At 41.8% G+C, this 19,071-nt stretch overlaps 1 protein-coding gene across 1 annotated transcript in view; it reads right to left on the bottom strand.

Annotated features, from left to right (window-relative positions):
- The window catches only part of LOC139450041 (carbonic anhydrase-related protein 10-like), a 129,654-nt gene extending 112,418 nt beyond the window's left edge, over positions 1–17,236 (bottom strand). The window contains exon 1 of the mRNA XM_071231673.1: positions 17,063–17,236. Coding sequence (XP_071087774.1) covers positions 17,063–17,126 — 64 coding nt within the window. The 5' untranslated portion in view covers positions 17,127–17,236. The remainder of the gene's footprint in view (positions 1–17,062) is intronic.
- Between the last annotated feature and the right edge of the window lie 1,835 nt (positions 17,237–19,071).

Raw genomic sequence — 19,071 nt, forward strand, 5'->3', positions numbered from 1 at the left:
CTTTTACATGATTATATCGCCATAGGCAGCAGTTCGAGGTGATACTGTACACACAAGAGATGGTGGTCTCTGAGATACAAGATACGGATACATCTGAGCATTGTCGGTTACCAACTGATGACAGAACATAGTTAGGGTTAGTCTGCCGATGAAGGACTGTCGGATATCAGCTGCCGTTACTGCTGGTTTGGTGATTGGTCGTTGATAAAAGGGTCAGGCTCCAAACACTTGCAAGTGAATTGTGTTCGAGTCTAGGGATCAGGCCTGTCCTACATGCACGGGAGACCCAGCAGAAGATATCCTGTCTCTGAAACAACCGGAACACCAGCAGAAGATATCCTGTCTCTGAAACAACCGGAACACCAGCAGAAGATATCCTGTCTCTGAAACAACCGGAACACCAGCAAAAGATATCCTCTCTCTGAAACATCCGGAACCCCAGCAGAAGATATCTTTCTCTTGAACAACCGGACCCCAGCAGAAAATATCCTGTCTCTGAAACAACAGGAACCCCAGCAGAAGATAGCTTTCTCTTGAACAACCGGAACCCAAGCAGTAAGATTGCATGTCTCTGACGTAACCGGAACCCAAGCAGTAAGATCGCATGTCTCTGAAACAACCGGAACACCAGCAAAAGATAGCTTTCTCTTGAACAACCGGAACCCCAGCAGTAAGATTGCCGGTCTCTTGAACAACCGAAACCCCAGCAGAAGATATCCTGCCTCTGAAAGAACCGGAACCCCAGCAGAAGATAGCCTTTCTCTTGAACAATCGGAACCCCAGCTGCAAGTTAGCCTTTCTCTTGAACAACAGAAACCCCAGCAGTAAGATAGCCTGTCTCTTGAACAACCGGAACTCCAGAGGTAAGATTACCTTTCTCGAGAACCACGTAGATTCGACCTGCCCTACATGCACAGGAACTCCAGCAGTAGGTAGCATGTTCCGAGAACCACGTAAATTCGACATGCACGGGAACTCCAGCGGCTAGATTGCCTGTCTCCAGAACCACGTAGATTCGACCTGTCCCACATGCACGGGAACCACAGACCAAGATAGATTGTCTGCGGAATCCTATTGAGGCTGCAGCTGTCTACATTTATGACATTTCGTGTTTTATTCTCTTCCTCACAAAAAATGTGAGACATTTGTGTGCATAATAAATAGGCATCGACAGTGATTGCCGCTAGACATGCGCGACAAGGCAACACCTAGACAACACTATCTTGATGTCCTATTTCACTTTACATATAGGTGATGGAGTGGGTGTGTTTGGTGTGGTGGGGGTTTGGGGTGAGGGGTAGTGGCGAGGGTGAGGGAATGGGTTGAAGGTGAGGGGTTTCAGGAAGAGGATGGAGTATATGATTATGTATGTCGACACCCACCTGGTGATAACATTTAAACATAATAATCATTTCTAACGTGATAAGTGTTTCAGTAAAATCTATATATTCGTCACTAACGTTTTATTTATTGAAATTTTAAATGAGAACGAAGCATTTGTAGGTGAAACTTCGGGGTATCTCATCAACTATTGGCCATTCTCTATAAATACGCACTGCTATTGAAAGACGTGTTCATTGTTAACTATGATGTGGGAATGTACTGAAGATCAATACACAGTGTGAATTTGATGTACAGCCTTGCAATGGACGGTTCACTGTAATGTGGGCACCAGAGCCGTCCCAGGATCTGATGGTCGCTACCCTGGCAGCATCTGAGTGGGCATAGGTTTCAGCAAGGTGATAAAAGCTAAGAACTGCATCGATTCGGAGTTTTCCCCGACATGAAGTGATCACGCAACGACATCACCGAAACCCAGTTTAAAGTGGCGTTAATTCAAACTAATTTGTGATCTTGGTGGAACATTGGTATATTCGAATAAAGAATATTTACTTGTGTCCCTAGCCGTGCTATAACTGAAAAAATACTATAGCGGCAAAAATTTACACTCACTCACTCACTCACTCACTCACAGGATGCTCAGGATGTCAATCACAGGATTGTCTGGTCCAGACTCGATTATTTACAGACCGCAGTCATATATGTGGTATATTGGTGAGTGCAGCGTTAAACAACAAACAAACAAACAAACAAATAAACACTCATATATCTAATAATACTTAAACGGCGAAAATTTACACACACTCACTCACTCACTCACTCACTCACTCACTCACAGGATGCTCAGAATGTCAATCACTGGCTTGTCTGGTCCAGACTCGATTATTTACAGACCGCCGTCATATATGTGGTATATTGCTGAGTGCAGCGTTAAACAAGAAACAAACAAACAACCACCCACCCACCCACCCACCCACCCACTCACTCACTCACTCACTCACTCACTCACTCACTCACCATGACAGAACTGAAATGCCGACAGGATCATTTTACTGATCATAATCTCTACTGATGCAATGGTGTTTCTCATACTTATCCGTCTACGGACACCATCGGCAGTGTGTCTGACTTAGTCTTGTTTTCTCGTTTGCATACTTCTTTGTCCATCTTCAATAGCGCCCCTCCCTTTCACCCCACCCCTACTTTACACCCCACCCCTACTTTACACCCCACCCCTACTTTACACCCCACCCCTTCGACCGTCCAATGGTCTGAAGCAGCGGACATACACTGGCGAATCAATACCGAGTTGTCTGATTACTTCATGTGTTGTGGCATGTGAAGGTACTATCAGTACACAGTCATGTTTTATTAGGTGTTCTGTTTCAGCAAGACGAGAGTCGTTACAATCAGCAGACCAAAGTGAAGTAATCCCTTTTCGGAGCTGTGTGCTTATCTGGTACGAGCGAGCTGTGGAATCCATAGTCATGAGCATTTGTATCTGAGGTAGACGAGATGAAGTTGTACATTACACCGGGGTGTAATGAAGGTCTCTGAAGTGAGGAGCTGGAGCAGTCACAGATAGGAGCCAGGATACAGTGGGTTGGAGCCAGAGGGTAGAAGCCAGGATAAAGTGGGTAGGAGCCAGGCGTTAGAAGCCAGGATACAGTGGGTGTGAGCCAGGCGTTAGAAGCCAGAATAAAGTGGGTTGGAGCCAGGGGGTAGAAGCCAGGATAAAGTGGGTTGGAGCCAGGCGTTAGAAGCAGGATAAAGTGGGTTGGAGCCAGGCGTTAGAAGCCAGGATAAAGTGGGTTGGAGCCAGGCGTTAGAAGCCAGGATAAAGTGGGTTGTAGCCAGGGGTTAGAAGCCGGGATACATGGTAAAGCATCAGTTAATGGTAAAGCATCAGATAATTGTAAAGCGTCAGTTAATGGTAAAACATCAAATAATGGTAAAGCGTCAGATAATGGTAAAATGTCAGCTTATGGTAAAACGTCAGATAATGGTAAAACGTCAGATAATTGTAAAGCGTCAGATAATGGTAAAGCATCAGATAATGTTAAAGCATCAGAAAATGGTAAAGCGTCAGTTAATGATAAAGCATCAGATAATGGTAAAGCGTCATATAATGGTAAAGCATCAGATAATGGTAAAGCGTTAGACAGTGGTAAAACGGCAGATAATGCTAAAGTGTCAGATAATGGTAAAGCATCAGAAAATGGTAAAGTGTCAGTTAATGGTAAAGCATCAGATAATCGTAAAGCGTCAGATACTGGTAAAAGGTCAGATAATGCTAAAGCATCAGTCAATGGTAAAACGTAAGATAATGGCAAGGCATCGGTCAATGGTAAAGCGTCAGATAATGGTAAAGCGTCAGTCGGTGGTTGAGCGTCAGTCAATGGTAAAGCATCAGTAAATGGTAAAAAAATATTTTTTGTCAAACGAGAGTATGTAATCAAGCAAGAGTATATTGTCAGGCGTGAGTCAATGGTCAAGCATTAGAATCGCTGCCAGCGTATTGCTAGGAACAGACCAGTGGAGAGGAAAGAGAAAATTCCTGCTGCAAAAGCATCAAAGTAACGAAGGTGGAAGGACAGTCGCCTTGTTGAATGAGACCTTACCATAAAAAATACACCAAGGGGCCGTTTCAGAGCATTTGCTGTCGTAACTCAACTTAAACATACTTACGACAGTCTCAGCTTTAAAATCGCTCTCTGAAATGAGACCCAATGCACCATCTTAGTGCTAAGACCAATGTAAATCTATATAAGGTATGGGCTACAGTAGTGGCAGTGCTAATTGTCGATAAGGTGAAGAGATTCATGTGCCGATTGTCGTGCAGATTCATCGAACCCACGGAATTGAGTTACTCGCAAGAGTTGACTACAGTGTTGGCTAAAGGGTCGACTGAGAGTTGAACAAAGGGTTGACCAAAGATTTTAATAAAAGGTTGACTGAGAGTTGAGTAAAGGGTTGACTAAGAGATGACCAAAGAGTTGACCAAAGAGTTGACCAAAGAGTTGACTAAAGGGTTGACTAAACTATTGACTATGAGTTGACTAGAGGGTTGACTGAGAGGGTTGACTACAGTGTTGACTAAAGGGTCGACTGAGAGTTGACCAAAGAGTTGGCCAAAGAGTTGACTAAAGAGTTGACTAAAGGGTTGACTAAACTATTGACTATGAGTTGGCTAGAGGGTTGACTGAGAGGGTTGACTAAAGGGTCGACTGAGAAGTGACCAAAAAGTTGACCAAAGAGTTGACTTAAGGGTTTACTGAGAGTTGACCAAAGAGTTGACTGACGTGTTGATTAAGAGTTGACCAAAGAGTTGACCAAAGAGTTGACCAAAGAGTTGAGTAAAGTGCTGACTAAGAGTTGACTAAAGGGTTGACCAAGGAATTGATTAAAGGGTTGACTGAGAGTTGAGTAACGGGTTGACTAAGAGTTGACCAAAGAGTTGCTAAAGAGTTAACTAAAGGATTGACTAAGAGTTGACTAAAGGGTTGATTAAGAGTTGACCAAAGAGTTGACCAAAGAGTTGACTAACGGTTTGACTAAAGGGTTGACTATTTTAAAGTTTTGAATTATAATGTGCTGTCAGATAAAAGCGTGTCTTGAAGCGACCACTGTTCTACCTGGTCAAGACCCAGTGATTACAAGGCAGTCGTAATGCAGCTGGAATGTTTATGAGACACATCTAACAAACAACAAACATCGCTATGGTCAATAACATCCATAACAGTTACCGTCACGTGAGTAAGAGAGTTGGGTTTAACGCCGCTTTTAACATTGTTGCAGTTGTATCACGGCGTGTCAACTTAATGTGGGAGGAAAACCCGAAGTGATGCAGGTCTCAGACGTTTACCTGTCCTGTGAAACCCACGAGCACGGGTATGGTGCTGACAAACCTAGAAACATAAAACATAATCGAGCCGAACCGGGATTCGAACCCACAATCATAGGATTCTGGCGTGTCCAAGGGACGCAACTCTGCACAGCGAATCGCGGCGCCTTAGACGACTGGGCCACCCGTGCCCCCAGTTACCGTCACGAACATCACATTAAATCCCTATAACATTGGGCACGATATGTGTTCCTAATCAATCAATTCAGGATTTATCCCACTATTAATAATCACTTCTATTTATAGGATATTGAATGTTTGCTTAAACACCACAGTAATTTTCCACTGCAGTCGGGTCACAAATACCTTCAATCTAGACGATATTCGTTATATCCGAATTGGATGACGAACACATTGTACATATTAACATGTAAGCTCAGATTACACCGAAAACAAGCGCCCAAGTACCCCTAATGAGTCCACACGCAAGCAGAACACAGATCGATCAAGCCTATATTACAGATTGTGTCAATATCAATACAAAGCTTCTATCTATTTTTTATGCAGTAAACCGAATAAAGTTTACTATCCGGTCACGTAACCCAAAAGTGCCTATTGGCGGATGTTTTTCTCACGTTGCAATATATTCCCGGAATACATTCACCAAGTTATGTCCAAAGAACCCTTTCCCATTAATCATTAAAGCACGTGAAAGAGCAGGGGGGGATTTGCAATTAATATGTTGAGAAATATCGAAATCCCAGAAAGCGAAGAAGTGCGTAATTCAACTGCCATGCCAGTTACCATGGCAGTGTGGGTTAAAATTTAATTGTTTGTAAAGGTTGTTTCATTACCCCCGTGTCAATATTTGGTGTCTGTTATTTTTTCTTTGACTCAGGAATGGAATACTGTGAGGGACATTCTCGCGATCTCAACCTTTGGAAACGAGCTGAATATGCCCAAAGCGCGAGAATGCGAGATCGCACATGTTGGAGTCATGGCCAGCAAGTAGAGGTCACGTGTTGTTGTCATTGTCGGCCAGTACACGTTACGTGTTGTTGTCATTGTAGACCAGTACAAGGCTCGAATTGTAATGATGTCAGACCAATACAAGGTACGTTTTATTGTCATGGCAGACCAATACAAGGCACGTATTGTTGTCATCGCAGACCAATACAAGGCACGTATTGTACTCATGGTAGACCAGTACAAGGCTCGAATTGTAATCATCTCAGACCAGTATAAGCCACGCACATATTGTTGTCATGGCAGACCAATACAAACCAGTACAAGACACGTGTTTTAGTCATGGCAGACCAGTCGAAGTCACGTGTTGTGATCATGGCAAGCCGGTACAGGATACGTATGTTAGTCATCTCAGACCAGTACAAGGCACGTATTGTTGTCATGACAGACCAATACAAGGCACGTATTGTTGGCATGGTAGACCAATTCAAGGCACATATTGTTTTCATGGCAGACCAATTCAGGGCACGTATTGTTGTCATGGCAGACCAATACAAGGCACGTATTGTTGTCATGGCAGACCAATTCAAGGAACGTATTGTTGTCATGGCAGACCAATTCAAGGCACGTATTGTTGTCATGGCAGACCAATACAAGGCACGTATTGTTGTCATGGCAAACCAGTACAAGGCATGTATTGTTGTCATGGCAGACCAGTACAAGGCATGTATTGTTGTCATGGCAGACCAATTCAAGGCACGTATTGTTGTCATGGCAGACCAATAAAAGGCACGTATTGTAGTCATGGCAGACCACTCCAAGGCATGTGTTGCTTTCACGAAAAGTACTTGCATCCTTATAAAGTAAAAGCAAGCCATTTGCTGTCTCCAGTAAGGTACCCGGTAAGAAGGAATGATATACATACTGTGGACTTGAAAACAGAAGACATTGCTATTAGTCCGGCGGATGAAGTGTGTGTGTCTTGGGCTTTTAATCTGCTCGCTTTTACAGCCTACACTAAGCTGTATTGACTCTTATTTTTACCAAGACCAGAATATATGATTACGGAGGATTGGGAGATCACATTAAGGCATTATTACCCCAACTATTTGCCAAAGACTCCAACAGAACATCCAATAAGCATACACTTTCCAATCTGCTTGTAAAGTATATTTGAGAAGAGTAAAACTCCACCGATGTACGATCGTCTAGAACCACTCGGTGGCATCTATGTATTCTCGGAGATCGATATCTGGCAAACCTTTCGTTATTCCCTTTGTTAGTGGAAACCGCATGAGGAACACTGGTCACACTATGACTTGCTTTAAAATATACCTGACAAAAACCCGAACATATCCGAATATACCTGAATATTCCTGAACATACCTGAGCTTATACATGAATTTACCTGAACAAACACGACCATACATGAACATACCTGAATATTCCTGAACATCGACCTGGATATACCTGCACCTACCTGAACATACCTGAACATACCTGAATATACCTGGTTATACCTGAATATACCTGAACATCGTCCTGAATATATCTGACTACCTTGACATATACCTCAACATACCTTAGCATATACATGAACATTCCTGAATATACATGAATATATCTGAACATATCTGAATATACCTAAACATACCTGAATATACCTACATACATGAACGTACCTGAACATACATGAATATACCTACATACATGAACGTACCTGAACATACACGAACATAGATGAACATATTGCCATTGCCTTTGGTACAAATGAAAACATTCTTCATCTAAAATGTGGCAAAGAAGAAGAGTGGGGATCAGTCAGTTTCTTTGTTTTGTTTGTTTGGGGTTTTTTGTGTGATTTATTTTGTTTGTGTGTTTTTGTTTTGTTTTTTTGTTGTTGTTTTTTGCGGGGGGAGTTTGACCATTTCGTGGAAAGTCAGGCCTATACCTAGCAGGGGATGCAGGTTAGGGACAAACTCCAAAATGCCCATATCTAAAGACTTCAGATGTAGACTTAAGAAAACTTCAGAGGTGAATGCTCACAGTAAAGTCAAAGCTACAAATAGTTATTCCGTACCCGTCCTTTCGTATAATGTTTGGTGTTGTTGATTGGACGAAACAAGAAATTCGCGGTATTGACACCCTCACACGAAGAACTATGTCAGACAATAGATCCCACCACTCTCGCTTTTCCCTCAATCGCTTCTTATATTTACAAATTATTATCGGTGGGGGTGGTATGATTAACGTGGAGGTTTTTGTATGATAGAAATGTATTGTGTACTTTTGCACGCATTAATTTGCCTGATGAACCCCTTGTGAAGCATGTCAAGATGAAAACGCGGCATTCCACAGTTTTCTTAAACCATCCAAGGATGTATAATCTAAATGTCAGGGTTGATTTTGCTGATTGTTCTGTCAATGAGTGTCAACCAAGTGAAGTGCCACATCAAATCCGCACAGGTTCGGTTTCTCAATGGAAGCCTCTCTGAACGGCCATTACATTAAGTATATGTACAGTGTGTTGAGAAGTTGGGCAACCCTGCAGAGTCCTCCGCTTGAATGAAATCGGCTGGCCTGAAAAGTGAAACAGACGTCTTTCCTTTTGTTGCTCAGGACCAGTCACTTCCCGCTCGAAACAAGTGTGATTTTGCATTAAAAAAATCTAAATATGAAATGTAGATTATATAATGAATTTAATGAGACTGTCCAACACTTTGTCAGTGGATGCTCAACTTTGGCACAAACGCAGTATCTTTATAGGGTGGCTCGACCCTTTTATTGTCGTCTTCGCCATGCTTGTGGTTTTGACACAGAGGTCCATCCATGGCACAGCCCAGAATATGTTGCGGGGGTCATTGAAAATGAATAATTCAGGCCAAAAAACCTGATCTTGTCCGTTTCCCTATTGTTCTCGGTGCCTTAGATTTGCTACCTCCCAATCTGTTTTTTGACTGACATTTTGAGAGAGTACCCGGGTTTGCTGTCAGGAATACATCCCTTCTGACAGACTGGGTAATGCAAAAGCTGCAGTGTTGGGAATCTTCACATTCTGGGTGGGTTTGACTTGGCAGCGCTTGGCAGCGCTTCCTGGGAGAAGTCCCATTCGCTGTCTGGGCTGCGTGTAGAGGGGGCAAGGGCCCTGAGCTGATGATGAGCCTAACCAGCCTGACTGTGCCAGGATCACCCAAAACCTCTTTGCTGCATTTTATATTTTAATGTGTATATAATAATTATAAAATAATATTAATAACATACACACACACACACACACACACACACACACACACACACACACACACACACACACACACACACACACACACACACATACATACCACCTTAAGCATTCTGAGCACACATTTAACAGACATGCACTTATGCACTTATCTAACTATGTCCGATACCTGTACAGTGATCCATACCGGTACATGTCTACTTTTATCTGGGATTGTTTGAGCATGTCTATATACTCTTGAGGAAGTCCTCATCTTATTTACATATACCCGTGAACATCCGAGAAAACCTCAGAGTCGCCATACATCCGTGAAATGTTCATTTGTGCAGCGTCTATGAGTTGTTTAGTGCGTCGGCCCATTTGGGTTATCCTCTTATGAGAAACATTACCTTCTCCAACCTAGCCTGCCCACAATTGATGTGTATTTAATCTGCGGACAAATGGAGTATTCCAGCTGCAGCTTTAATATAGATTATCGATTTCTTCAACAATGGTGTGTATTGAAAGTAGTTTTACCTGGCTTGATTTACAATTGTGCTCGGTAATTCTCTGATGCATCCGTGAAATGTTGTAATTTACCAGACTTTTCTATTAAGTAGGTTTACGTTGTGCGCCCATGTACATTTCATCTCAGATTGGAAGCGCGTCGTGTGTAGTGGAGCTACGCTATGGCGCTGTCGGATTATTGTATGGGAACACTTTTAAGTACCATCCGGAAAAGTGTTCAGGAATGTAATCTGATTTACCACAAAAGTGTGGTTGTACGTTAAATTTCCAGTAAAAGCAGATATATCCAGTACGATCTGACAATGTACTGTCAGATTAGGTAATTTCTGACAGATTGTTGTTATACACGCGAATAGTGGTACGCTTGTTATGTGTCTGTACAAATTAAGGGGCGATGGGGTAGCCTAGCTAGTAATGCCGATGACGAGAGTTCGATTCCCTACATGGATACAAAGCGTGAGCGCTTTTCTGTTGTCCCGGCAGTGATGTAGCTGGAATATCGAAGAGTGAGTGAGTATGGTTTTATGCCGCTTTTAGCAATATTCCAGCAATATCACGGCGGGGGACACCAGAAGTAGGCTTCACGCATTGTACCCATGTTGGGAATCGAACCCGGGTCTTCAGCGTGAAGAGCGAACAGTTTAGCCACTAGGCTAACCGACCGCCCCGAATATTGAAGAGCGTCATTAAACCAAACTCTCTCATATTATAACAGTATTTCGGATTATATATAAACTGCCGGGCAAATTAAGCAGATACTTGAAAAAGTCACCTAAATTGCGACCCTCATGTTCCTTTAGAGGTCCATTGACGTCCAGGATCTACTGGTAATGACCTAGTTTCAGGGATGATTCATACCTCTACATGTGATCGTTGGTTTCAGCAGCGTGAAAAACGCTTACCCAAATTCACTCCAGAAACCCCAATTCCGCCCACTCATCCACCCCATTAAACTGATAATCCGTCATACGAATCTTGCTCAAAAGTTGTTTGATCAGGGTTACAACATTCCAGGTCTTAGTAAAGCCTTTAAAGTTTTAAGATTTGACACATCTGCGACCAAAATGATGTCCGATGCAAGTCCCTATTTTGACTTGTACCATATGTTTCTGTGTATTTTTCAAGTAAACAATTGACTTGCCTTTGCATGTGTTTGTAACGGAGTCACACAATTGACTCTGCTTTCAGTACATATTTCTTTTGATTGCGGAAAGGGCTTTGCCGCTTGTTTATTCTATTGAAGAATGTCCAAAGCAGCGTTCATCCCAACTCACTCACTCTGCAAGCAACCACACTGACCAATATGCCTCTTCACCGCCCGTAGAGCTGTGTGGAATTAATTCGTTAATAAAGTCTTGATTGAACTGATAATGGCTTAATGTCGGCTTACGGCTGACGCGGAATGTAATATAAGAATATGGCGACTTTGTGAAAGCCAGTAACGAGGTCGCTGACCACACTACGTCCTTGTGAAAACATAACAAACTTGAAGGCAATAAAGTAAAGCCTTGCGTCGTCAATAATGCAAAGTAGTGGAGTTTAATTGGTCTCTGCGTGAGTATGTTGCCTGACTAGAAATCAACAGAACAGCAGGTGAGAGTGTTAACCCGCCGAGCCTTTATCTATTGATGGGAACATCCGAGGCGGGCGATCCACATAGTAGATGCATGTAGGTAAACTTGATAATCTTAATCAGGCGAACCGCTGTGGATAAAGCAGTTGTCCAATCAGCTGCTGTGGTTTGAAAGGTTTCGTAAGAAGGATCTCATTAATGTAGTAAGTGAGTATGGTTTTACGCCGCTTTTAGAATTATTCGGGCAATATCACGACGGGGAACACCCGAAATGGGCTTCACATATTGTACCAAAATGTGGAATCGAATGCGCGACTAGCGAACGGTTTAACCACGGGGTCACCATGTCGCACCTTAAGTGAGTTAAATGAGTGTAGTTAAACGTCTCAATTGGTAATATGTTAGTAATACAACGAGAAATAACTATTGCGTGGATAGATGTTCATTACGTCTATCACTGGATTGCCTGGTCCAGGCGCGATTATTTACAGACAACCGTCATTCAGCTGGAATATTGCTGAGAGTGGCGATTATTTGCTGCCCCACGATATAGCTGGAATAGTGTTGAGCGCAGAGTTAATCAACAACAACAACAACAACAACAACAACAACAAAACAAAAAAAGTTATCCATATCGTAACCACTGGATAGCGACCCGTGAAGATTCCGGGGTAGAATAGGTCTTCAGCAACCCATACTTCCCGTAAAAGGTGACTATGCTTGTCGTAAAAGGCGACTAAAGGGATCGGGTGGTCAGGCTCGCTGACTTGGTTGATGCATGTCATCGATCCCAATTGCGTGGATCGATGCTCATGATATTATCACTGGATTTTTCTGGTTCAGACTCGATTATTTACAGACCGCCGTCATATAGCTGAAATATTGCCGAGTGCGTCGTTAAACAACAACCCAACATACCAACCATTGGATAGCATAACCTTTACTTGCCTATCATGAAAACATATCTTAATCACAAGCCTAACACTGTACTAAAGGTAATAACTGTGTCCCGTGAAGATTCCGGGTTAGATTTAGTCTTCAGCAACCCATGCTTGTCGTAAAAGGGAGGTCAGGCACGATGACTTGCATCAACCAAATGCGTACATCAATCCTCATGATGTCAATCACTGGATTGTCTGGTCCAGACCCTATTATGTTCAGGTCGTCGTCATATAGCTGGAATATTGCTGAGTTCAATAAACAACAACACGTGACATCTGTATACCTCACTCACACAATGATTGTCCTATATCTGTACTTAACTATGCATCTGGATGTCGTTAATATGTTTGTTTGTTTGTTGTTTAACGCCGCATTCAACAATATTTCAGCTATATGACGGCGGTCTGTAAATAATCGAGTCTGGACCAGACAATCCAATGATTGACATCCTGAGCATCGATCTACGCAATTGGAATCGATGACATGCATCAACCAAGTAAGCCAGCCTGACCACCCGATCCCGTTAGTCGCCTCTTGCGACAAGCATAGACGCCTTTTGCTGAAGACCTATTCTACTCTGGGACTTCACGGGTCCGTTAATATGTATACATGTATGTATAGGTTATCATGACATAACAAAATGATTATCAGCCATGATGATTGTGGGTAAGAATTTATCGACTTATTGGATCGGGTGGACAAGCTCGGTTTCTTGGTTGATGGTATGTCATCGTACCCCGACGGTGTGGATCGTTGCTCGTGGTATCAATCACTGGATTGTTTGGTTCATACTCAATTGTTTTCCAGCCCACATAAATATAGATGGAGTATTGCGGAGTTTGGCGATAACACGCATCAACACTATGCGAACCTCTAGTTCATACTCTATTGTTCACAGCCCGCTGTCATACATATGAAATATTGCGGGTGTGGCGATAACACGCATTAGCACCATGCGAACCGCTGGTCGTTGATGTCGCCCTGAAAAAAACACACTGTCTTTTATTTCAACACATCGCGCATAACACCTGAGTTTGATTTGGAAAACCTCTCCCCGTTACACTGATGGAGGGTCGTTTTGTTTCCAGATTATATCATAACCCACGCCACACAAGACACTTGAAAAGTATATTCAATAGGTGCCATATCCGGAAATGTTCGATGATGCATCAGACCACCAAACAACACAGAGACACACAGCAGCTCACCCCTCACATGACAAAACCGTCCCACCCCCCACATGACAAAACCGTCCCACCCCTCACATGACAAAACCGTCCCTGTTCAAACAATGCGCAGGCAGTTGGTCACACATGACCGTGATTCAAAGACATCCAGTAGCCAACGGTAGTGGCAACATTATTCTATTCATTTGCTATGCTTACATTATTGATTAATTAATTGTTCAGCATGTGGCACGATGTTTGCTTTTCAATAAAGATGGCTTCGTACGTTCTGTCTACATCAATTCAAACAAGGAGATTCACAATGAAGCCACACAAAAGAACTGGCTTGGTTGGAGAGACTATAGCCATCGACCTGATGACTGCGTTCCTGCAGTTGATCAGATGAATTCCGTCAATAGCATACCGTCTACCTGTCTTTATTCTTCATTCATGGACTGAGATTGTCAATGTGCTTACTGTTACATAACGAGTGAATAAGTGCCATCGTAAAGGCATTTTAGTTTCAGTGATATGGTCTAGAAGAACAATCAGCTGTTTCGCGCAATGCAAGTTGTGTTATAAAATATAAATCTGTTGGTGGTGACTGTACTGTTTATTGGTCAGGACCATTTGTGAGGGTATTGGCTGGACAGGAATCAATCACAGGCGCTAACAGCTGAAATTGTAAATTAACAGTATACATGCATAATTGATGCTCTTGCTTTAAACGTCTCCTTAAGTTCACGACGTCGCATCGTGTAATAAACGTTTTGTTTTATTGCCTATTATTTACCATTAATTGAGGAGAGAACTAGTGACAGCGGCGGAGCAGGACATGCTTGCCCTTTTCGCGAACACCTAAACCTAAGATATATCATGGTCTCGTACAACCAATATTGATAATATAATATGTCGCATTCCATCCAGATGGGTAACTCGAGAATGTATCACGATAACCTACAAGCCATATTATAGCTTATCTCATAATCACATACCACCTAGAAGCTATCATTATAAGAAAGGTCATTATGGGTAATTCTAGGATATAGCGTATCGACACGCTGCCTATATGGCCAATTCTGGATTAGATGGTGATCTGCTGCCACCAATTATATGATATGTTAGAATCATATTAGAGTAATCCTAGGACACATTATAATCACATACCACAGAGAAGGGTACTTCTAGAATATTATATATATTTACATACCACAGAGAGGTAATTTCTAGAATATTATATATATTCACATACCATCGAGAAGGGTAATTCTAGGATATATCATAATCACATACCACCGAGACGGGTTATTCTAGAATATTATATACGTTCACATACCATGGAGAAGGGTAATCCTAGGACATATTATAATCACATACCACAGAGAAGGGTAATTCTAGAATATTATAAATATTTACATACCAAAGAGAAGTAATTTCTAGAATATTATATATATTCACATACCATCGAGAAGGGTAATTCTAGGATATATCATAATCACATACCACCGAGACGGGTTATTCTAGAATATTATATACGTTCACATACCATCGAGAAGGGTAATTCTAGGATATATCATAATCACATACCACCGAGAAGGGTAATTCTAGAATATTATATATGTTCACATACCATGGAGAAGGGTAAATCTTCGATATATTATAATCACATACCACCGAGAAGGGTCATTCTAGAATATTATATATATTCACATATCACCGAGAAGGGTAATTCTAGGATATAATATAATCACATACCACCGAGAAGGGATATTCGAGGACACATCAATGCCACACAAGTTGGACTTATTCACATCACTCCAGGACGATCTCCAAGTTAAATATTACAACGTCATGCCAATCCTTGCAGCGCAAATGTGAATTTATAACAACAACCACTAATGCCATCATGTAACCCCAGAAGCCCGATGGCGACATACCTGCTTGAACCACCAGCCCTGCCATTCTTGAACCAGCCTGAGTCTTTATCTATCATGCCACCTACAGCATTATCTACCTTCTAATTGAGAGCACACAAAAGGTCATCTGTTGTGAAAGTATTCTCTTACTTCTATGGTTAAATTGGTTCTAACTGGCTTTTAAAGTTTTAGCGCTGAGAATACCAACCTCAATCAGAAGCACCGCGCAGCGTTAATTAACTTTTGTTCAGGTTTTCTAATTACCTAAGTTTTAATCACAATAACTTTGTGCCGAGTCAGCTGAAATAGAACATACAGGTGATACGGTTTTCAAAGAGAATAGGCACATACACAAAGTTAAAACATGACGTTTCTTACGAGCTTCTGATCTGTTGCCTGGCCAACAGCCTACGGGTTAGCAGATCAGACAGTGAGTGAATGATTCTTACCACTCAAATATATCACTCAGCTACACAGTACACACAAATTAATCCCCAGTCGATGACAATGCTGCTATTCATCTGTAGAAGTAGAACGCATCTGTGACAATCACTTAGATATTAGTCTTATGGTTCGTGCTTACTAAGAACAGTGAACGGCAAAGCTGACATTCCGGCTCTGGATCAAAAGGAGTTCGTACACTGATACAGCACAAACCATGCAGGTTCGGTGACCAGTAAAATATATATGCTTCATTTATCAAGACATGTTTCATGTATACTTTGGAAATTGGAAGCCACAAATCTATTAATGTTCAGTAAAGTCGTCAGTATCACCATCGTCATCATCATCGTCGTTGCTGTCGTCGTCGACATCGTCATCATCATCGTCATCATTAATCAAGTCTATTTCATGTATACATTGGAAATTGGAAGCCACTACTCATTTCATCATCATCATCATCATCATCATCATCATCATCATCATCATCATCATCATCAAAGCGAAGCATGAGCTGAATATGTGCATGTTCCAAATTAATTAAACACTACAACTTCTGGTTTAATTTCAATTTTAACTGCAGGGGAAAATAAAGTATACGCTTGGATACTGGACTTGATCAAACAAATACAAGGCTGACCTGCGTTAAGATGCTCATTGATATGATGAATGTGACATCGCCTGTGATACTCTCAAATACATCACCATCGAACGATCATGTCTTGTTTGCTTGTTTAGCCACCATCAAACATGGTATACATTCTTAGATTAAGGTTTCAAACATAACTTCCTCAACAATCCATATCAAAAGTGGACACACATAATTTTTGGACAGTCCACTGGGTAATTCTAAAATTTGAATGGTGACGCGACCAAATAATCCTATTTATTCTGTGTATGGTTATCTAAGTCGAACTTTTTCCAAGACTCAGTGTTAGATCCGCTCTGTGGAGTAAATTGTCATTGTTTGAAGGTAAACTTTTACGTATAGTGGAGTGTATGGTTTCATATTGTTTCCGAAAACCTCTGTTCTCAGACACGAGGGATTTCATTGAGTGGTATGTAAGAAAAGTTTCATCGGTCTCACAAGAGTGCGCAAAGTTTATAAAAGTGACACTTTCCTACCTTGCGCCGTGATAGCATGGGTCAGCAGAGAGCAGAGAAACAGATACAAGCGAGTAATGTCCATCCTTGAGTGGTCACTAATATTCCGTATTCCGTGAAAATTTCGATCCCGACTTTAAGTACCTGTGCCTCACCCGCTGAAAGCTCAGCTGAAATATCTCATTACCCAGACCATTGCCGTGAGCCACCGATCTCAAACACTGCTGTAAAGCGCTGCACGGGTTTATATAGAAGTTGCCTCGGCGTATTGATCGAAACGAAATCCACTTGTGACGTGTCGGAGAGAAGCACGAAATACGTTCTACTAGGGAGGATTCTGCGTTAAGTTTTACTATCAAACGCTCTCTCTCTAATTCATTTCAATCATATGCTACGGGCACAATCGGCCTTAAATCCCCCGGGCTAGTTTCCATGGGCGAAACCACTCGTAAATATGTCCTTTGCTTCCAACAGAGATGGCTGAATGGGAGGCCTCTATACGGGGAGGGTAGACAAATATTATCCTGTATTTGCCAATAACGATCTTGGGACAGAGTAAAATCGTCATTAGACATGAGCCGGGCTGATGAAGTTTACCGGAGCCCGCGACACGGGCGTCAAATTAACAGCGATGGATTAACTATCGCTTCATAGCTGTTTATTTATTTAAGGCTCAGTGTACACAAAAGGGCAGAGCGACGATGTCAGGTTAATGAATTGATATTAATTCTTGTGAGAGAATCGTATTTTATTTCAGCCAAATGTAGTCATTTGATTTAATTGTTGTCGGTTTGTGATTGGTCGCGTAAATATTTAACATTTATTTACAACAATGTTGAAGTTAAATGCAGCATACAGTGGATTAAATTAAATATGGTTTGAATAAGGAACAATTTATATTCCGACCACAAATGGTATTTAATATCTTATCGCGTCTTAGTAGTTATAGAAAAAGTAGTAGTAGTAGTAGTAGCATTATTATTATTATTATTATTATTATTAGTAGTAGTAGTAGTAGTATCATCATCATTATCATTATAATAATATCACCATCATCATCATTATTATTATTATTATGGTGGTGGTGGTTGGTTGGGTGGCTGGTTGTTTGACGACGCATTCAGCAATAATCCAGCTATATGACGGCAGTCTGTAAATAATCGAGTCTAGACCAGACAATCCAGTGATTGACATCCTGAGCGCCGATCCCGTTAGTCGCCTTTTACGACAAGCATAGTCGCCTAGTAGTAGTAGTAGTAGTAGTAGTAGTAGTAGTAGTAGTAGTAGTATAGTGGTTTATGTCTAAATAGAACTTGTGTGGGATCGCCATGTAAGTCCGGTTTAGAGAAAAGTTCGGATTAGACAGAAATTCTATTCTAGCACGAGTTGCGTCCCTTGGTGTCTCACACGCTATACGGAGACTCCACGTTGAAGACAGTAAGAATCCTTGTACTTCCAGGAAGCGGTCATGAAAATACATTTAATCATGCATCATCATGTCGTTGTCGAAGGGGAGCTTATGGACTGAGCGACACAGACGAATCTTGGATACATGAGATTTTAAGTCATCAAGAATACGACCCTAGCACATTCACCGATCACTTCACACAGTTCGATGTAAAATAGTCTTTTCTTAGATGTCATCCATCAATGGGGTGTTTAAATCGTCAATTCCAAATTCTGAAGCATAATTAATCGTTTTCTCTCTATTGCATTTTGGACTGCTTGGTCCAGAAGGCCTATTTGCACCCAAATCCTTTTGTGTCCTAAATACAGAGTTATTCCCCTTAGTTGCGTGATCTGATGTCGGTTCGAATCCCTTGTGTTTGCACTTTATGATTCCTGGAGGTGAGGTGAAATGGGGTTTAACGTCGCGTCCAAGATTATTGCACTTATATAGCGACGTGCATGTACGTGTATGGGCTGCTTGTACTAGTCCGGACTGATGCCGATTTATAGTGCTAGCTCACTGAGATGCCATGCCGCAGTTTAACATGAATACCCCACTCAGATACAGTATACTGACTCCG

Source organism: Haliotis cracherodii, unplaced genomic scaffold, assembly GCF_022045235.1.
Source record: "Haliotis cracherodii isolate W230 unplaced genomic scaffold, xgHalCrac1.p SCAF_8, whole genome shotgun sequence".
Lineage (NCBI taxonomy): Eukaryota > Metazoa > Mollusca > Gastropoda > Lepetellida > Haliotidae > Haliotis > Haliotis cracherodii.